The following is a 19,959-nucleotide window of genomic DNA, read 5'->3' as shown; positions in this document are numbered from 1 at the left end:
AAGGCCATACCAAAAGTTTCTTCCCCCAGGTAATATTTAAACATCAAAACTTGGCTTATAACTATGCTTCACTGAGAACTATATTTGTTATATGACAGACAAGTTTTAGAATCTTAAAATTAGTTTCCACTGATGCAATGTGTAAGTGTTATCCATCTTCCTCACCATGCTAGATGAAGTGAAGTGAAGTGAAGTGAAGTGAAAGTCGCTCAGTAATGTTCAACTGTTTGTGACTCCATGGACTATATATAGTCCATGGAATTCTCCAGGCCAGAATACTGGAGTGGGTAGCCTTTCCCTTCTCCAGGTTAGATAACCTTAATATTTTACTTCTCTAGCAATTAGGACCTATAAACCAAGAAGTTCGAAGCCTGGGGCAGTAAGACATGGGTTTCAATTGTAAACCCACTCCAGGATTCTTGCCTGGAGAATCCCATGGACAGAGAAGCCTGGTGGGCTACAGTCCATGGGGTCGCAAAGAGTTGGACAAAACTGAGTGACTTCACTTACTTACTTTTTACTAGACGGTAGACAAATTATTTGACCTTTCCAAAGCCTTAGTAACTGTTGTTGTTTAGTCACTAAGTCATGTACGACTCTTTGCAACTCCATAGACTGTAGCCCGCCAGGCTCCTTTGTCCATGGGATTTCCCAGGCAAGAATACTAGAGTGGCTTGCCGTTTCTTTCTCCAGGGGATGTTCTGGACACAGGGATCGACCCTGCATCTTCTGCCACCAGGGAGGCCTCTAGCAAAGCCTCTAGCAAGTGTTAAAATTGAATTCAAGTATTAATACTTAATACATAAGATTGAGCTTCCTCTGTGGCTCAGTGGTAAAAAATCCATCTGCCATAAGAGATGCAAGTTCAATTCCTGGGAAGATCCCTCGCAGAAGGAAGTGGCCAACCTACTCCAGTATTCTTGCCTGGAAAATCCCATGGTCAGAGGAAACTGGTGGACCACAGTCCATTGGGTTGCAAAGTCAGACACGACTTAGCGACTAAATAACAATTCACAAGATTATGTGGATTAAGTTAAATAATATATGCAAGTTGCTTAAATAACAGCTGTTTTCATGAAGATATTCTCTGTTCACCATGGTAATGATAAAACATAAAATGAGTAGTTAATGAAAAGAATTTTCCCAGATTATTTTGTTTTAAATGTAGTGTTCAGCAAAGGGGTGAGGGAAGTATGGGAAACCTTACTTTATAAAATTAATCATTTATTTTCTGTTCCACATAAAAAGGCATTCCCACAATTAGATATAATTATTTGTCAAGAAAATTCAGCAAGACAACTTTTTCTGATGTTTTATTGTAACATTGAGTTGATAGTAGTTTGGGGGTATTAACATTAAACCAAAACCCTATGAAGCACTTGGGAATAATTGGGATATTTAATATTATTTTTATATTGTGTATTTTCTTGTCACTTCCTTCAGAACTCTGGGATGGATCCCATCTTGCCCTGGAATTGTTCCTGCACTGGCAGTGGATCTGCCTAGCGCATTGCATCATGCAGAACCAATAAGGCTCCTAGAATTTGTGCTCCTCTTGCTTTTCTAGATTTTCAGTAATGCTACTGAGAGTGAGAGAACCATAGATTTCACATGGCCATAAGTTCTTAGAAACACAATTTCTATGTATTTTTTAAAATTATATTTTGTCTTCAAAGTTTTAATATGCTTTTATATTCTGATCAAATCTCTTGTAACTTTTTTGTTCCTATTTTCTACTTTAAGCTCTTCCCTTTCTCAGTCCATTTTTGTCTCAGTATATCTAAACTAATAAATGCAACCTCAGTTTCTCCTTTGACATTTCATTCTTAGTTTCAGAAATCTAAGTGATAACTGAATCCTTATTTTCAGTTTCTTTTTCCATTGCTCATTTTTCTTTTTCTGTAGTAAATTTTACTAAGCTAGTGCTTGTAACTGTTCCACAGTTTATATTCCCTTTACTGATCCATCCCATCTCACCTTGACTTCTTGGTTGATATTGGTTCCAAGTAAAAACATAGGTCTCTTTTCTGTTTTAAAAGCATAATCTCAGAAGTAAAATCAAATATAGCCTACACTCAGTGGCCTGAGATACTGGAAAATAAATATTCCTTTTGCACGAAAGGATCTCAGCTAAATTTAGAGAGAATCTTTGATATGAATCCTAGAATAAAGTGATATTCCTTGCTATAGTTCAAATACATATCATTGAAGACTTACCACCTTTATTCAGTATTAGCCTCGTAAAGTTAAGATTCCTTCCACATGAGAGAATATACCCTAAAAGTATTGAAGAGTTTGAAATAACTCAGTTTAATTTTGCTGACTTTAGTTGTTCAAAATTTTTAAAAACTAATGATTTTTAAGAAAAACTAATAAGAGTCAACTAATAATTCTGATTAAAGTTGTTTTCTGCATTTCTTCTTCTCCCTTAGCTTTTTGGAGGTATAAATTGACAAATAAAAATTATATATATTTACAGTGTGTAACATGTTTTGATATATGTATACATTATGAGATGATCACCACAGTCAAGCTAATTAAAATATCTATCACTTCATTAATTATTTTTATTTTTTATTGTGGTGAAAACATTTAAGATTTATACTCTTAGCAGATTTCAAGTATACAGTATAGTAATATTAATTGCAGTTGTCATACTCTGCTTTAGATCTCCAGAATTGATCCATCTTCCATGACTTAAACTTTGTACTCAACATCTCCCCCCTACTCTCCCCCAAACCCTGGCAGCCACTGTTCTACACTGCTTCTATGAGTTTGACTTTTTTAGATTTCACATATAAGCGAGATTGTGCTATATTTGTTTTTCTGTGCCTGTCTTATTCCACATAACATAATGTCCTCTAGATTTATCCATATTGTCTCAAATGACAGAATTTTCTTCCTTTTTAAAGCTGATGTCTTCAGCCTTAAAATGTGTGTGTGTGTGTATACACACACAATCTTCTGTTGCATATATACCACGTTTTCTTTCACTACTCATCCATCATCAATTGACACAGAGATTGAATTCATATGTTTGCTATTGTGAATCATTTCTGTATTTTTTACATTGATTTATAAAAAGAACAAAATACTTTTAGTGCCAGATATTAAAAAGGCAGGCATTGGGGGAGATATACATTTCTTTCTTTGAAATGTTGATGTGTGACAAATCTTGGATTCCAACACAAAAATATTTGCCGTTAGCATATGCATTAAGAATAAGAAGGTTTTGGACTAATGAAATATTAGCACTTTTTCATTTTTCTCCTTAAATATCTTTGCATATTTAACTAGGTCTTCAACAGAACATTTTTTTATATATACTACTCATCTATGAGAAACCTAAATTGATTTACACTAAAACAAATTCTCCCAATTTACATAAGAGGAAATTTAAGGAATCATTTCACAACGTCTTCCAACTGTTTCAAATGGGTTTATCTTAATGATTTAGTTGAATGACTTATCCAGTGCCATACTGGAAGTGTAAATGAAAAGTACGACGTGTAAAACTCTTATTTCAGTATTCATTCCACAAGTTCGCCATTTCCAAACTAGTACTTGGAACAGTTTATAATGTTAAGTATTTTAAGTTTTAGTACCTCGAAATAAATTCATTTGTTGAATGATTTCATGTTAAAATCTCCTAAAATATAACGTTCAGCGTTTTCTTGCTTCCTTATCTAAAGTAGTAACTTCAACTTCCTGCAGTACAGGACCCACCTGGATAATATTTGAAAATAGCAAAATATTAGTTATCTTTTCTAATGTTTACTTACTCTCTGAAATGCTCACAAACTGAGTAGTCTTCATTAGGTAAGATAATTTTACCATTTAAAAGAAATTCTGAGCTTCTGAGTTGCTATTAACTATACTAATCTTAAATCCTATGAGAAAATAGATAATCTTTTTCAGAAAATTGCATTTGATTGCTACAGTGGAAAATAACATTAACTTTCTCTACCCATTCTAGATAAACCCTGCTTCAAAATGTCAGAGAATTACTTTCCTTTGTTCGTTTTAACTGGCATATTAAGATCTCTTGAATTCTCTCTTGGGATGTGTGACATAAAAATTTCATTTGAAATATATCAATAGTAACAGAAATAATAGTAAGTAGAGCCATTCCTAACTCCAAAAAAGCTTGAAGTCCCTAATTTAGATGCTTCAGAGATTCCTCAGTAAGTCTGTCTTCCTTTACCCCCTGCCAGTACAACCCAGGAATCTTTTCCAGATAAATTCAGAAGTAAGTCGACATGAGTTATTTGGCAAGCCAAACAAAAATTCATCGTTCTTTTCCTACCCTTTTCTTCACCTCTTTCTCCCCCCCCCCCCGCCCCCCATTAGTCTTCAGGCTTTAGTTTCAGAAGTAATCATTCCTACTTTATGTCTGAATCAGTATACTTTGAAAACTGGAATAGTCTTCACTGTTTTCTTTAACTATCTTCATTTTCAGGCTAAAATCATAGGAGTTACTTCTCTTTGGTTATTTCTAGCTCCTAAGAGAGGTTTTTTTCCATGTTGAGTATTTCAGATACTAAATTTTAAAAGGAGATTATTAGTCAGTTTAGTCACCTTTTTTATTATTTAAATTGTCAGATGTTTCTGTTCTCTTAATATTACCTCTTCTCTATTTTGTTACTGTAGATTTAATATAACCTTTTAAGAAGTTTTTATTCTTGTAGTGTCCTGACATGATTGGTTAGCTTTAAAATGTTGCCTTTTTGCCTCTTCCACACTAAAATCTACTGAGTGTTCTAATTGCACATAACACTAAAGAAAAACCTTGTCTACCACTTTTAAAAACAAACTGTGAATGTGAAAATGTCTTTTATATGACTGCTTTGTAAAGCTCAGTGTGTGCATGCATGCATGCTTAGTCACTTCAGTTAGGTCCGACTCTGGACAGTATCCCACTAGGCTCCTTCGTCCGTGGGATTCTCCAGGCAAGAATACTGGAGGGGTTGCAGCACCCTTCTTCAGGGGATTTCCTGACCCAGGGATCAAATCCATTCTCCTGCATCTCTAGCTTTGCAGGTGGCTTCGTTACCCACTGAGCCACCTGGGAAGCCATAAAGCTGAGCAAAGCAGTTTTAATCCAGAAGAAGAAATGGCCTAAATATTGCAGACAAAAAATACGCATCAACAGATGATCTTTGTTTTACCTCAGTATGAAAACATAATATATAAAATCGCATATGTTTGTGTTGCCAAGATCATATTTTACTACTTACTATAAACTAATAACACTATTTTAGAAATGTTAAGCAAACACTAGTATTTAGGAAAAGCTGGAAAAGTAGAACAATAAACTGAAGAAATTGGAGAAGATATGAATTTTAAGAAAAACAAACTAGAATCAGATTTTTCCCTAAAGAACAAACAATACTCTTAAGAAATTGAAAGAACCTATTGGAAAGTAAGGTTATAAGGGAGATGTACTCAGGTGGTAAGCAATGAAGTAAAATTATCCATGTTAGTAATAGCTACAATACCCTTAATTCAATAAAATCTGAAAAGGCACTTAATACAAAATACTGGTTTGAATTTGAACTTAAATAAGATCCCATGCAGTTTGGCCAAATTATAAATAACTGAATAATATTAAGATTTTTTTCAAATACTTGAATTGATCAATTTGTAGTTTTCAAAGGTACACAAAGTTCTCTAGGTGTGATTGAAGATTTTTAAAAATCTTAATTATGCAGTAGATTACTGCATGTTCTTTACTGCTGACTTCTGTGTCATGATAAGTGTAATACCAGTGGAAGCCACAGGGTGGTGGCAAGAACTTGTGTTAAAGGAGCTTAAATTCATAATTGCACTGTCTTTAAAAATGCTTGTTAAATGCTAAAGAGCTGTAACTTGGTTTTCTTTATTCCTCTTATACAGCTGCATTTCTCATCAAAGAATCTATAGCAAAATACAAAGACATTGGTTTAGATGTATAGGCCAATAATGGAAAAGAAGTAAACTCACATGGATTTTTTTCCTAAAGTTTCTAGTCATGTCACATGCTTGGTGATCAGAGTAGCAATTTCATCAAGGTACGAATTTGAGGAAATTCCTTGAATTATCAATACTGGAAATAGTTTTGAAGTTACCAGAAATACTTCATGACTTCATCTTATTTTTCTGCTTTCATTTTCCTTTTTCCACTGAATGTTCTCATTTTTTAAAAATCTGTTATGATATATACATATATATGGGGCTTCCCTGCCTGATGCCTTACCTTTGAAGTAAACAAAGAATCTGCCAGCAATGCAAGAGACCAGGGTTTAATCAGTGGGTCAGGAAGATCCCCTGGAGAAGGGAATGACTGCTCACTCCAGTATTCTTGCCTGGAGAATCCCATGGACAGAGGAACCTGGCGGGCCACAATCATGGGGTCACAAAGAGTTGGACACGACTGAGGGACTAACACTTTCACTGTAATATATATAAACATATATATATGTAAAACTAACTAAACTTACTTTTCAGTGAGGAAGATAAATTTTCCATTGTTTTCTGTTAACCCATTCTCATTTGAGTTTGGAAGCAATTTAAAGTGGTAATCATTTTATATCTTTAAGGTAAGAAGACAAGAGGTTTCCTCTCCAAGAAAAGAAACTTCACCAAGGAGTCTTGGCACTCCTTTATTCCATGAAAGGTAGTTCTGTATCCTTCTTTGCCTACTCTACAAATTATAAATATTGAAATACATTTTTATTTACATATTTAAGTTTTTAGCAATTGTAAGAAACAGCAGCCTTTTGAAACTAGAAGAGATGAACTCAAGGCTTCTCCATGTTAAAATGATGTAAATAAGTCATATAGTTAATATCAGAGATGGTTCTAAAAACTGAATTCTCTGAAGTTCTCCTATTTCAGTAGAATAAGTATTATGGCCACATCATTTTATATGGATAGATCTTTAATCTTTTCAATGTGAAAAATAAAAAATTAAGTTTTTTCTGTTTAAAATATCCACAGAGGACAGAAAGTCAATACATTGCAGTTTCTAATGTAAAAATGAGACAGCCAGCATAAGTGGAATATATGAATAAGGAGACATGCTAGTTTGTGCAATATGTATGTATTAGAACTTTATCACTTACTTTGTGCCTGGCTCACCAAATATTAAAGTTGTTTTAGGAAATATTATCTAGGAATTTAAAATGATATTTTTAAACTTGAACCTTTCAGTAATTATTTTGTGGTACATTCAAAGGTGCTTGTAAATTCAATCATGATTTCTAAAATTTGAAGATATAGTCTTTACATTTTAAAATGTTGATTTATTTTTAGAAGCTATATAGAGAAGACTTTCTGGGATCTGAAAGAAGAATTTCATAGAATATGCTTGCTAGCTAAAGCACAAAAAGACCACTTAAGCAAACTTAATGTACCACCCATTGCAACTGGTAAGGTTTGATTTAATATACAGTAATGTTAATTTTATTGGTTGAAATTGATTTCTTTTTGATTGTGAAAATGTTTCTAAATGCTTATTAAGTGCTGAGGATTGTGACTTGCGCCTTTCACCACTTATAATGGCTAAGTGCTGTTTAATTCTATAATTAATAATTATATAATTATTGGCCTCTTCCCTGTCTATTTTGTGTGGCGCTATACAGATTGAATTGATTGACATAATCACTAATCCTCTTAATAAGAAGTCCTACCTTGGAAAAATAAATATATATCTCTGAAAATCTTCATTTGCAATTGGGTATCTTATTAAAATTAATTGATATATTAGTAAATAACCTAGAAGCTACACTATCATATATGAGCTAAATAAAATTATAACATTAGATTTGTGTTTTAACTTCTGCCTGAAAGTTAATTGGACACCATAGATACATTCTTCTTATTTGAATGAAGAAATGAACATTTCACCTTTTATTAGTCCAGTTCTGTTGAAGGCACAAAGTGCAAATTTAGTATAAAATACAACTCAAAAGGAATATCTGTTTTACAGATATAGTTTGGTATGGTTTTTAAAAGCTCTACCCTTCCCTAAAACCCCAGACAGACTTCCTGGTATTTGCTTCAGTAGTTAAGTATGAATAGCAAATTACCAAGGATTGAATTTGGCTACCAAGCACCTCTGTAAACAAAAGGAAGGTGAACTGATCATTTATAATGATAAATTCTCCTTTACCCTTGTGATTTGAGATATTCTGCATGCAGTTCCGAAGAGATGTGATGTACAGGTTTCAATCTGAAAGATGTTGCCGCAGTTCTAACACCCCTTTAATTCAAGACCACTTCCCATTTCTTAAAACTCATAGCTCGGCTATTTAAGAAATCGTTTTATCGTGTAAATTTACTTTTTGCTTACTCCTACCATTTTGTTTTCAGAGAAGGTACACAGTGCTCTGTTGGAAAAGCAAAACAATCTTTGTTGACAGACATAGTTTACTTCTCTTCCCTTTGCTGTGCTTCCCCAGAAAGAGCTCTGATTTTTTACACTTTAATTTCTGTCATTTTCCTGAGAAATTGATCTTTTCTACAGACTGAAAACACTAGGTACTTCTGAAGTAAAAGAATTATCTTTATTTAAAATCTACTAGCTGTAGAGATGTAGTACCTAAGAAATCATAAACATGCCTCTTTGAACATCAGCATCTTATCAAAACGTTTTAATGGTGACATATTCATTGTTACACAGAGAACCTACCCATTATCAGTGGCATAATACTTTGACCATTTTTAAGTTACACAGGTCTAAATCTGAGTATGTATCTGTCAGCTGGAATACTTAACACCTGGAGTGTTTAACTTCAATTTCTTTCCCACTAAAACTGCCTCGTAACAATATTCTTACATTTTATATTAACTGTGTCACAAATAATAAATACAGCATTATTCTTGAAATATTTTAGGTCTTTTGTGCTACAAACTCCAATGAAGTTTTCTGACTCCAAATAAACCACCATATCAAATATGCTTCTGAAAGGAGTAGATCAAAGGGGGGAAAAAGAAAAAGAAATGTTTGGAGATGGTTTGAGGAAGATGCCTGCCTGTTCAGGTTTATTTTAAGGGTGAACACTACGTTGAATACAAATAGAAAGTAACTGTTTTAATGTGATTTGCATAATATAGCTGGAAAGAGTATATTTAACATGATTGTCCCCTGTCTTATTTTTGTTAAAATTTGATTTTTACTTTTAAGAAACAGATATTATTCATAAATTGCTGAATTAGTAGAATTATAAATTTTCTTTTAATTTTTTTCTTCTCATCCACATATGACAGTAACCTTGAGAAAGGATAAAGATGAAATGTATGCTTAAGCAATTATGGCTTCAGGAAGAAGTGCTATTTGGTCCATGAAGCAGGGTCGTATTTCAGTGGGGATCAGGAGATGAGGATATAGGACTATAAGTTAAAACAACCGTCAGATCTTTTTCTTTTGTCATATACCAGATAATTAAACTGAGAAGTAGTCCAAATGGACAGCCTGTTCTTAAAATTTAGAAATCTAAAATTTAGAGATAACTGTCCTTGAAGTAAACAAAGTAGAAAGACAATTAGCTCACCTAATCATGTTTCTTAGTATAGTGTCAGAATGACAAGTGCTTTCATGCAGCTTGAGTTTTAAATTTTCTAAGCTTAGATTTCTAGTAGCCTTAGAAATCTTAGGTTTAAACAAAAAATTTTTTTTTGTAAATAGTAACTCTCATTGCTTGAACAAATTAATTCAGAAGATTAATGTGCTGAGAGATATGCCAACTAGCTATACTGAAAGAAAATATATGCTTTTTTACACTTGTTTGGGTTTTCTATGTTTTGTTCACAAAGGGGATAGACCTACTTCTGGAAAAGAAATTTCAAGCACATTTCTATCATTTTGGAGATTCTTTTCTATAATGTAGAAAGCAGCACGTTCAATGTGTCATAATGATTCAGAACACAGGCTCTAGAGTTAGGCTGCTTGAGTTCCAGTTCCAGATCTACCACTCATTCATTAGCTGTGTAGCCCTGGAATTAACCCCTGAATTAACATACATACAATGGTTGTAAGTGTGTGGCACGTAGAAGTTCTGTTAGTATTAATAGTTGTCATTAGCAGCAGCAGCAGATTCTCTTGCATTCACCCTGTTCTCCTGTTGAAGAACATTTAGATAAGTGTTTCCTCCTTCTCAGGTGTTAACAAAATTTAGTTGCCTCAAGAGGTGGTTTTCCTGATTTATTATTTGCGATTAGTAAGTGTAATCTACAAAGAAAGTACTATTTCCTAGAATTTCCTACCATTTTTTAAGTCTACTACGAGGAAAAATGACTACTTGAGAGTTAATGGACTTTAAGAACCTCAGAGCACAGAGAAATCCTGCCAACCAGTTGTGCTTGATCTTAATTACTGTACCACTTCCCTTGTGGCTCAGCTGGTAAAGAATCTGCCTGAAATGTGGGAGACCTGGGTTCGATCCCTGAGTTGGGAAGATCCCCTGGAGAAGGGAAAGGCTACCCACTCCAGTATTCTGGCCTGGAGAATTCCATGGACTGTGTAGTCCATGGGGTCGCAAAGAGTGGGGCACCACTGAGAGACGTGCACTTTGACTTTCACTCCTAGTTACAGACGGATTATCTAGCAAATGTGGATTATTATACTAAGCTCCATGGAAAAGAGAATACAGATTCATTTCGAATTCGTTTTTTGAAGGCAGGCTATGTGCAAGTTCTGAGCAGGGTACTGGAGAAAGTGGGAAACAAAACAGTTTAGGAACTCAAGACATCTACCTTAATGGGAGAAAGAGGTAATTTGCAAATAAAATGCAGAGTGTTTAGCCCTCAGGGCACCCACGAGTCATGACTAAACCAGTCTTGGGAAGCCAGAGCCAGCCATCCAGAGAAGTGAATGCCTAAGCCAAGAAATGAAGAGCATATAAGAGTGAGGCAAAGAGTAACAGAAGGGGGCAGTTCAGATAGTCTGCACAGCATGTGTGAAGGCCCAGAGACAAGAGAGTATGGCCTTTTGGACAACTGTACCAAAGTTCAGTAAAGAAAGCTGGAGTAAGGAGTGAGTGGAGCAGATGTGGTGAAAGATGACAGCAGGGAGAGGTGATCAAGCATCAGTCATGCACAGTTTTATACTGTGAATTTTAGGGCGGAAGGTCTTGGAGAGCCATGAAAAGGTTTTATTAAGAAAATAACCTGACCAAACACATATTTTAGAAAAACTAAGGCAGGGTAGGGGAAAGCAGTGTAGATAGTGGAGTGAATAAGAGAAAAATTTAGATGCAAGGAAGCAGTTCAAAGGCTGCTGTAGTTAATCCAGTAAGAGAAGATAGTACATGCTAAAGAGGGGCAGAGGTATGTAACAGGATGAACTAAAGAAGCTGTTGGCCTCGTGGCATTTGGACTACAGTCATGTCCAAACAGTAAACATCTTCTGTTGGAATGTATCTTGGCAAAGAAGAGAAAGGTGTTATGAGACTGTAAACATCAAAGGGAAAGGAAAAGAATGACACTTAAGTGCTTACTGATCTGGCCCAAACGCTGTATTGCACAGTGCTCTCTATACCCTGTCTGTTTAAACTGGCATCATTGGTTAATGTACAGCTTCACTGATGGCTACCTTTTTAGCGTGCTGATTAAAAAAAAAAATCACCAGGCTTCCCTGGTGGCTCAGATGATAAAGCGTCTGTCTGCAATGCAGGAGACCTGAGTCCATTCCCTGGGTCAGGAAGATCCAGTGGTGAAGGAAATGGCAACCCACTCTAGTACTCTTGCCTGGAAAATTCCATGGATGGAGGAGCCTGGTGGGCTACAGTCCGTGGGGTTACAGAGTTGGACACAACTGAGCGACTTCACTTTCACTTTAAAAAAATTTTTTTTTTTTTTTTTTTTTACCATTTGTCCGCTTAATGAAAATACACATATTAGCAGCCTCCAATTTCACTGTCTTCTAGAAGTAACATTGTGGGGCATAATATAGCTTCTTCTAATCTCTCACTATCATCAACATGGAGAGTGCTTTGATCATTTTTTTTCTTGCATTGAAAACCATATAGCCCTCGTTGGCCCCACACTGAGCTGTAGTGTTCTCTGAGTTCTGCTTTTTTGTTTTTCTTGACTCGTGCCTTCAGCTCTTACTGGTAACTGCATCTGCTTTCAACAGCTCAGGTCCATGCCTTGTAGTTTGCTGCTTCTAACCAGCTGTGAACTAGGCAGACATCATCAAGCTTGTTAGAATGAATCTAAAATGAGAATAAGAGCAAAATTCATCTGTGGGCCTTGTGGCTCTAAACCTGACCCCTCAAAAGCACTATTTTCTTATTTTCTAGCTTTTGCCTATGTCCTTGAGAGCTGTATTTGTTGGAAAAGTATCTTCTAGATAAATGAGCTTTGGAGTTTCTAATATATACCTGATAACTTGTACTCTTGCCTGGAAAATCCTATGGACGGCAGAACCTGGTGGGCTGCAGTCCATGGGGTCGCTAAGAGTCGGACACAACTGAGCGGCTTCACTTTCACTTCTCACTTTCTTGCATTGGAGAAGGAAATGGCAACCCACTCCAGTGTTCTTGCCTGGAGAATCCCAGGGATGGGGGAGCCTGGTGGGCTACCGTCTGTGGGGTCGCACAGAGTCGGACACGACTGAAGTGACTTAGCAGCAGCAGTAGCAGTAGCAACTACCTTATCTAGAGAGGCCTTTTCTAAATGAGAAAATCCTATATTCACGTAGAGTTTTCTGAACATGCATCCTAAAATTTCATCCTTCTTTTGCTTCCAATCTTTTCTCCCCCTAACACCCACCGCCACCACTCCCTCACATAGAGTAGACAGTAGCTAAGCTGATTGGTGATATATTAATATTTGTCACTCAGACATGTTATAGGGGAGTAAATGACCTAATTCATACAGATTCTTAACCTGTACAGTATATTAATATATATATGACTGGTAAGGAGTTTCCCTTTTAATAACTTACTCGTCTAAGCAAGCTAACAGTTGCAGCTTCCATTACTGACAAAATGTTGAAATGTGTATACTATAAGCAAATGTTTTTAAGTGTAGAGCAGAATAACTGAACAAGACTCGAGGCTTACAACAGCACAAGACCTAGGGAAAGACAAAGTAGTTAAACTTGCACTAGTAAGTTATATCCCAGGTCACCCACTGGAGACTGCTAATATTTCTGTGTAAGATGGTCGCAAATGTAAAAAAAAAAAATGCCAGTTGTCTTCAGTTACTATAAAAACCAATAGAAAAAATAATACTCATCTATCCAAAGCTAATTGAACATTCAGATTTTTAAGAATGATTGAAATGCGACTGTTTTCCTTTTGTGTTTCTTTCCCTGCAGAGACACAGTGCTCTATGCCTATACAGTGTACGGATAAAACAGATAAACAAGAAGTGCTGTTTAAGCCTCAGGCAAAAGATGATATAAATAGAGGTGCACCGTGCATCACATCTGTCACACCAAGAGGACTGGGCCAAGATGAGGAAGACACATCTTTTGAATCACTTTCTAAATTCAATGTCAAGTTTCCACCTACGGACAATGACTCTACTTTCTTACATAGCACTCCAGAAAGACCTGATGTCCTTGGTTCTGTCACATCTGAGACTGTGTGCCAGGATCAGTTTAATATGGAGCCCAGAGACAATCCAGGAAACTTTGTCAAAACAGGAGAAACTTTATTTGAAATTCAGGGAATTGACCCCATAGCTTCAGCTATACAAAACCTTAAAACAACTGACAAAACAAAACCCTCAAATACTTGTATTAGGACATCTCTGGATAGAGCTCCGTGTTTGCCACCTGGAGACCATAATGCATTATTTGTAAATACATTCCCACTTCAGGACCCATCTGATGCACCTTTTCCTTCACTGGATTCCCCAGGAAAAGCTGTCCGAGGACCACAGCAGGTAACTGTTTTGCATTAACAAATATATTATGTGTGAACACACATTTTGCCATGCATGCACAGATACGCATCTCTTTCAGGTTATCAGACATCTTTTTAAACTACTGACTAGCCAAAGTTAAGCTTTCAACTAACAAAATCCAGGTCTTGTAATAAATGACATGAAATGTAAAAGATGATTATGGCAAAGGTCTGTTATAAAGTACCTTAAAATTTATGGCACATTAAGAAATACATGTAAAACCTTATCTATATCTAGTGTGTTTCATTATCTTACCTAGTCCCTGACTCAGATTTTTATTCAGTATCATTGTTATAATAAGATTCTTTATTAAATGTCATTCTGTGAAGCAGATGCCATTTTTTATCAAAAAGTTGTATATATCATACTTACCTTTATAAGAATGCATCATTTTTTAATAAGTAAATAATCACATTGTATGTTTCTATTTCTGAAAATAAGTGAACTGTCTTTCAAATAATACTTTTGTGCAGTCTCATTTATACAGTACTTAGAATCTGGAGGGTTTGGTTTTGGTTTCTAATCTGGCCCTGAAAATGCAGCCTAATATATTTTTTAAATAGTCTCTACATGTGTATAATTTTTATCAAATTCTTTAATGTTTCTAAAGCTTGCAGACTATTTACAGCCCATCCTTAATGCCACCCCAGTCCCCTCCTACCCTCCCTTTTATTCAGGTGCTATTACAAAATGCTTCTTTAAGTTTAAAAAAAATGGGGGGGGGGGTTGTTTAATGCCTGAAGACAACTGAAAAATATACAGTTGTTAAAATAAACAGAAGCTTGTTTAAAAAAATCCAGATTGCTACAAGTGTCTAAAACAAATTGAGGACATTTGTTTGATTTCCCTATGCCTTGAGATATGTACTGAAAACCAAAACACACCAACGACTTGATTAATACTCTTTGGCTTCATCAGTATTTTTATAGGTTATAGACTTTTAAATCCACATACAAAGAAGGCAATAGTCAAGCTGTGGTATAGTTTAGCAGTGGAGAAAAGCAGGCAGCTCTGACAATAAGCTTTAATTATTGACTCACTTATGTTCTACATTGTACCTTATTTTACATCATAGTCACAGTTATAGTTACTACTTAATGAAACAAATTAAACAGTTTCATTTATTGCAAGTAGAATTCCTGTGGAGCTGTGAAGTGCATCCGTTCTAATGCTTGTTACTTTTTTCTCCATCATATCTCTTGCTTGTTCTTTTACTAGTCTGTGCAGTCATGTTTCAGTAGATGGCACCCTGCATTGTGCATTTGCTTTCTATGCTACAGCAAGGGAAACAGCTGGTATGTGATTACAACTTGATGGAAAAGTATTCAGCTTAAAAAATGCAGGAGAATTGGTGTTGAGCTGTCACAAGACATGGGGCATAAGGTTAGATAATTGATATTTTGGCAGAAAAAGCAGAGAAATTCATCTGTTTTGAATGCTGTGTTACAGTTTAGGACTCAAAGGATATTTCTTAAAATGGGTTTTTTAAAACATTTTGTTGTTTTATTTGCTTTAGTAAAGCTTCTATGAGGAATACAGAATTCTTGAGTTGATAACAAAAGGAAGTGAAATTTTGGTTTTCATAATTCAGATTTTTACTTTTATATCATTACTACTTAACACCTTTTTTATACATTCAGCTATCATAATAAAGTCTGAAACATATCTGCTTATTTTGCTCTATGTGATTTTCTTTTCTTCCTACTTTTGCTGAGTCAGTCATTGGGGTCCCAACCAAATTCTGTGAAAAGATCAAATCTGAACTAATAGCTCCTAACAGAGAAGGATAATATGAACTTTGAAAATAAATTGGTAGTAGAAGATTGGTTTATCAAATGTTTGCTCCTGAGCCTGTTACTATTTTACAGATTTTAATTAAAAGTATCTTTAACTTATTAATCTTTTATTTATATCCATATCAATTTCCCATTAGAATGGTACCTATTAATTGTACTTTTTGGTTAAACTGCCAACACTAAAATTTAAGTCTAGTTAACTCATATTCTCACAGTTAGTACTGCTTTTCTTTTATCATGGGAGAAAGGAAATGATTTCACCCCAAATTTCAAATATGTATTTTAAATATTACTGTTTTTTGTTATAAAATTGCCACTTCTCACAAAAGGATTTGAGTCAATGTTATAAGCCCTCTGTACTGATACTTGAATGTATCTGGGTGCTTAGACAGACTTTGTATATTTACACCAACTGTACACAGCTGTCCAGTAAAATGTTTATAAGAAGACAGTGATGACGTAAAACCCAAATGCTTCAGTTAGTAATATACTGTTTACGTAATGATTGGTTAACCAGGATGAAAGAGATTGGTTAAGGGAATGAAAACTAACACTGTGTCAAGAGTTGGATTAGGTTGTTATTTTAAAAGCAAATTAGTAATAGGAGCACAAATGGGTCTCTTTAAGTTGGCTTTTTGAGGTGATTTTCCTCAAAGTGCCAGAGTTTAGATATTTTAAGATAAAGCAAATTTTAGAAATAATTTGGCTTATAGCATTTCAGGAAAATAAGATATTCTAGTCAACAAACATTTACAGAGCGCCTACTCTCGAACTAAATGCTTTCTCTTGCCCTTCTAAATATTTTTTTTAATAGTAAATGCAGTTAAGAGTGTGTATGTGCTGCTTATTATACTGGAGGTAGTTCTGTTGAATTATGCTTTTCCATAATTCTTTAATTGGGCAACTGTTGACAGGCTTCACTTTATTTAGCCACAAGAAAGGGTAAGAAGGCCAAAGTATGCACTGTATAACAGAAGCAAAATAAGAAGTCAGAAGAATGCACCCAATGTTGGATTTTGTTGAATGATTAAATATTTGAGGTTTCAAAAAAGAATTGATCAATAGAATTCATTTCATACTTAAGAAAATTATTTTCAAAAATTAAAGTACTTATTTCTATGATTTATTCATTGTGGATTTGCTGGTCAATAGTAGTAAAATTCAAATTACTCTTGATCAAAATGCATGTTCACACATATCAGGTCTAGTGTGTTGTGTATTAATAAAGGTCCTATATCTGAAAGTTTCCAATTAAAATAAAAAAGATAGATTTTAATTTTTTTAAAGTCTCAGTATTGACTGTTGCTTCAAAACTGTTATCACTGTGATAATGGGAATTAAAACATGCTGGTGTTAAAACTGGAAGCTTTTTAGTTTGTGAAGATAAAGTGTGTGAATGTGTATTTTAAGTGATTCTTAAAGTTAAGCTATACCCTTTATGAAAAAGAGAATTGAGTCATGTCCTCATGCTAATTCTATGGAAAGGTAATTTGCTTTCATATTAGGGAATTTCATATATATGTATATATCCCATTCAAAAAATTTGAATTAAAAATTCAGTGCAAGTTGATTTTAAATACAAATAACAGAAGATGTTTTTATTTGTTTCCTGCAGCCCATTTGGAAGCCCTTTCCTAATCAAGACAGTGACTTATTGGTACTAAGTGGCACAGGCTCCGAACTGCGTATACCTCGAGTATGTGAATTCTGTCAAGCAGTTTTCCCACCATCCATTACATCCAGGGGGGATTTCCTCCGGCATCTTAATTCACACTTTAATGGGGAGACTTAAGATGCATTTGAAAACAGACATGTCAAGTTCTACGTGATGATTTTGGGTTTGTAATATTATATATTAATACTTGATTGCAAACTTAGCTCAAGATCATTTACTGAAAAATCCAGTCACTGCTATTTGAATTTCTAAACTTAATATTGTAACTGTCTTTTATTGCCTTTTAAAAGATTGTTTTGTACAAAGCTGTAATTCATTGTATTCATGTTTACAGTGTTTATTATATATGGGATTATGTGATTGTGTAACAGTAATTTATGTTTTTTCAAATGTCTAAGCTTATTGCTTGGGTTTCTAGTTAGAACTACTGAATGTGGTGATGTCAGATGTTTATAGGGTTTTTAAAATTTGTTTTCATTTTAAAATTTAGATTATTTATGCATTGGGTGTTCTTTTTGAATAAACCTATAATAGAGAATAGCAGACAAGATAAATATCTGAGTAAATACCAAACTTAAGACATTTGTTGCTCAGTGATAAAAATCACTGGTGGGCTTATTTAAAACCTTTAGTGTTTTTTTTTCTTTAATAAAAGACATAGGTTTAATTTTTTCTGTATGTATAGCTACATGATGAAGTTAGTTAAATATTAAGTTACTTATGTTGTGATAGTTAATGTGTTCTTTGTTCCTGAATAAAAAAATAAATCACATTTGGGGGAAATTCATAAAATTCATGTTTCTTTCCAGTAATCTGAAAGAAGGGTAATACCAGATCTGGTGACATTTTATTACAACTAATAGATCACTTTGAAATTTAAAATTATTTTTCAGGGTAAACTTTCTAAAGGAACACATTTGTCTTTAATGGGAGCAAATCTAAAACCTTGTAAGGATTATTCATATTTATTAATTTACATTAGAAATATCCACATTCTTGTTGAGAAATTGTTAATTCATTGTTAGCAGCCTGATTGATGGGCAGTGGAGGATATTTAAGAGAGAGGATACCAAATTCAGAAGACTGCAGAATTCTGTTTAAAATGAGACTTCCCTATGATTCTTGTCATTTAGGTTTCTCTTCCCTCCCCCACCCCACTCTCAATTTTTTTTAAATGTTTGAGGCATGGCTTCTCTTTTATGAAGTAAACACTGATTTGCAACTCTCAAAACAGAAATTTAGGCCGCCTTGGGAGCAAGTGTTTTAGAAAGCTGGAGAGAGGGTTTCTGATAAGGGGTTGGAGCAGTTTGTTCATATTTCACCTGTGCCACGGTGAAGGGCCTTAGCTTGTGGAAGAATGAGAGTGGTGCCTCGACTTCTCAGGGTGCCAAGCACATCACATTGACATCTTCCTCACCAAGGTGACAGTGATTATTAGGCATTCACTGTGAAGGGTTCTGAGGCATGTACATCTTTCTTTCATTGCCACTGGAGCTGAATGGAAATGCCTAGACAATTATCCAAGTCTCTTCCCTTCCCCCCTACCTCCCGCCCACCCAACCTCCCCTCTCACTCCTCCCACACACACGCAAAATTTAAAAAAAAAAACTTCCCAACGTATTCCAGCCAGAATATACTACTGCATCTATCTAGTGAAAGGGGATTCTTTTTCCTTCTCTTTTCCTAGGTGAGCAAGTGTTCCTCTCTCACAGTTGACATCTGCTAGCCTATTGACAATGGAAGGAGATTATGGCCCAGAAAGGGACTCAGTGTATCACTGACTTCTCCGGTCCACCCTTTTCCCACCTTCATCACTGCTAGAAAGCGGGGAACTCTTGTTTTCTGCTAGGTTCCAGTGCTACCCCAAGCTCCAACTTGTAAGGGCCAGAGGCCCTCTCGGGCCAAGGGACAGGCCGCCTGGAAACCCAGGCTCCAAGCCCGCACTGCAGAGGTGGCGCTGTCTGCAGCCTGATAAGTGGAGCGGGCACCCACCGGGTTTCCTCTCTTAATCCTGAGTCGTGTAGGGGCTGCGTCTTGGCATCTGCTACGCGTGGCCGGGTAAGAACAGCTCCCAGGTAAAAAAGCTTCACACGCGAAACGCTGAGTCTGAAAAAACCACCCCCGCCGAGGCGAGGCAGTTGTGAGCGGGATGCCTGAGAAGTGGGAGGTGAATGTCCTCGGGAGGGCCCCCGTCCCCCACCTCACCAGCCCCCCCAACCCGTGCAGCTTTCCCTGGAGGCTGAGGCTGCTGCCAGCGGGGACATCTGCTTTCTTACACTCCAGCCTGGCTCACCCCGCCCCCTCAGCCTCGGGTTGCGTGGTTATTTTACCAACACCGGGGGAGGGAGAGTTCGAGGAGGTAGAAAAAGGGTGGATCGAAGCTCGGGAGATGTTCTTCCCCCTCCCCACGCCCCCTCCTTTTTTCTTCACGTCTTTTAACCTTCAAGGTAAAGACTTTATAAATATGAAACGATCAGCGTGTCCTGGCTCCCAGGCCCGCCTTCTGCTCGCGGGGCTCTCGGGTGCGGGGCCTTGCCCTCCTCTCCAGCCTCCCCGGAGGTGGCCCAGGTTTCGGCGGCCTTGCCGCGCGCA

The 19,959-nt window shown here is 36.0% G+C and overlaps 1 protein-coding gene across 1 annotated transcript in view; it reads left to right on the top strand.

Annotated features, from left to right (window-relative positions):
- The window catches only part of TANK (TRAF family member associated NFKB activator), a 79,395-nt gene extending 61,359 nt beyond the window's left edge, over positions 1–18,036 (top strand). The window contains exons 5-8 of the mRNA XM_052635567.1: positions 6,579–6,655; positions 7,294–7,409; positions 13,304–13,875; positions 17,308–18,036. Coding sequence (XP_052491527.1) covers positions 6,579–6,655; positions 7,294–7,409; positions 13,304–13,875; positions 17,308–17,484 — 942 coding nt within the window. The 3' untranslated portion in view covers positions 17,485–18,036. The remainder of the gene's footprint in view (positions 1–6,578; positions 6,656–7,293; positions 7,410–13,303; positions 13,876–17,307) is intronic.
- The last annotated feature ends 1,923 nt before the right edge of the window (positions 18,037–19,959 follow it).

The sequence above is a fragment of the Budorcas taxicolor genome, chromosome 2, assembly GCF_023091745.1.
Source record: "Budorcas taxicolor isolate Tak-1 chromosome 2, Takin1.1, whole genome shotgun sequence".
In the NCBI taxonomy this organism is placed as follows: domain Eukaryota; kingdom Metazoa; phylum Chordata; class Mammalia; order Artiodactyla; family Bovidae; genus Budorcas; species Budorcas taxicolor.
This window is presented reverse-complemented; position numbering and strand designations above follow the sequence as displayed.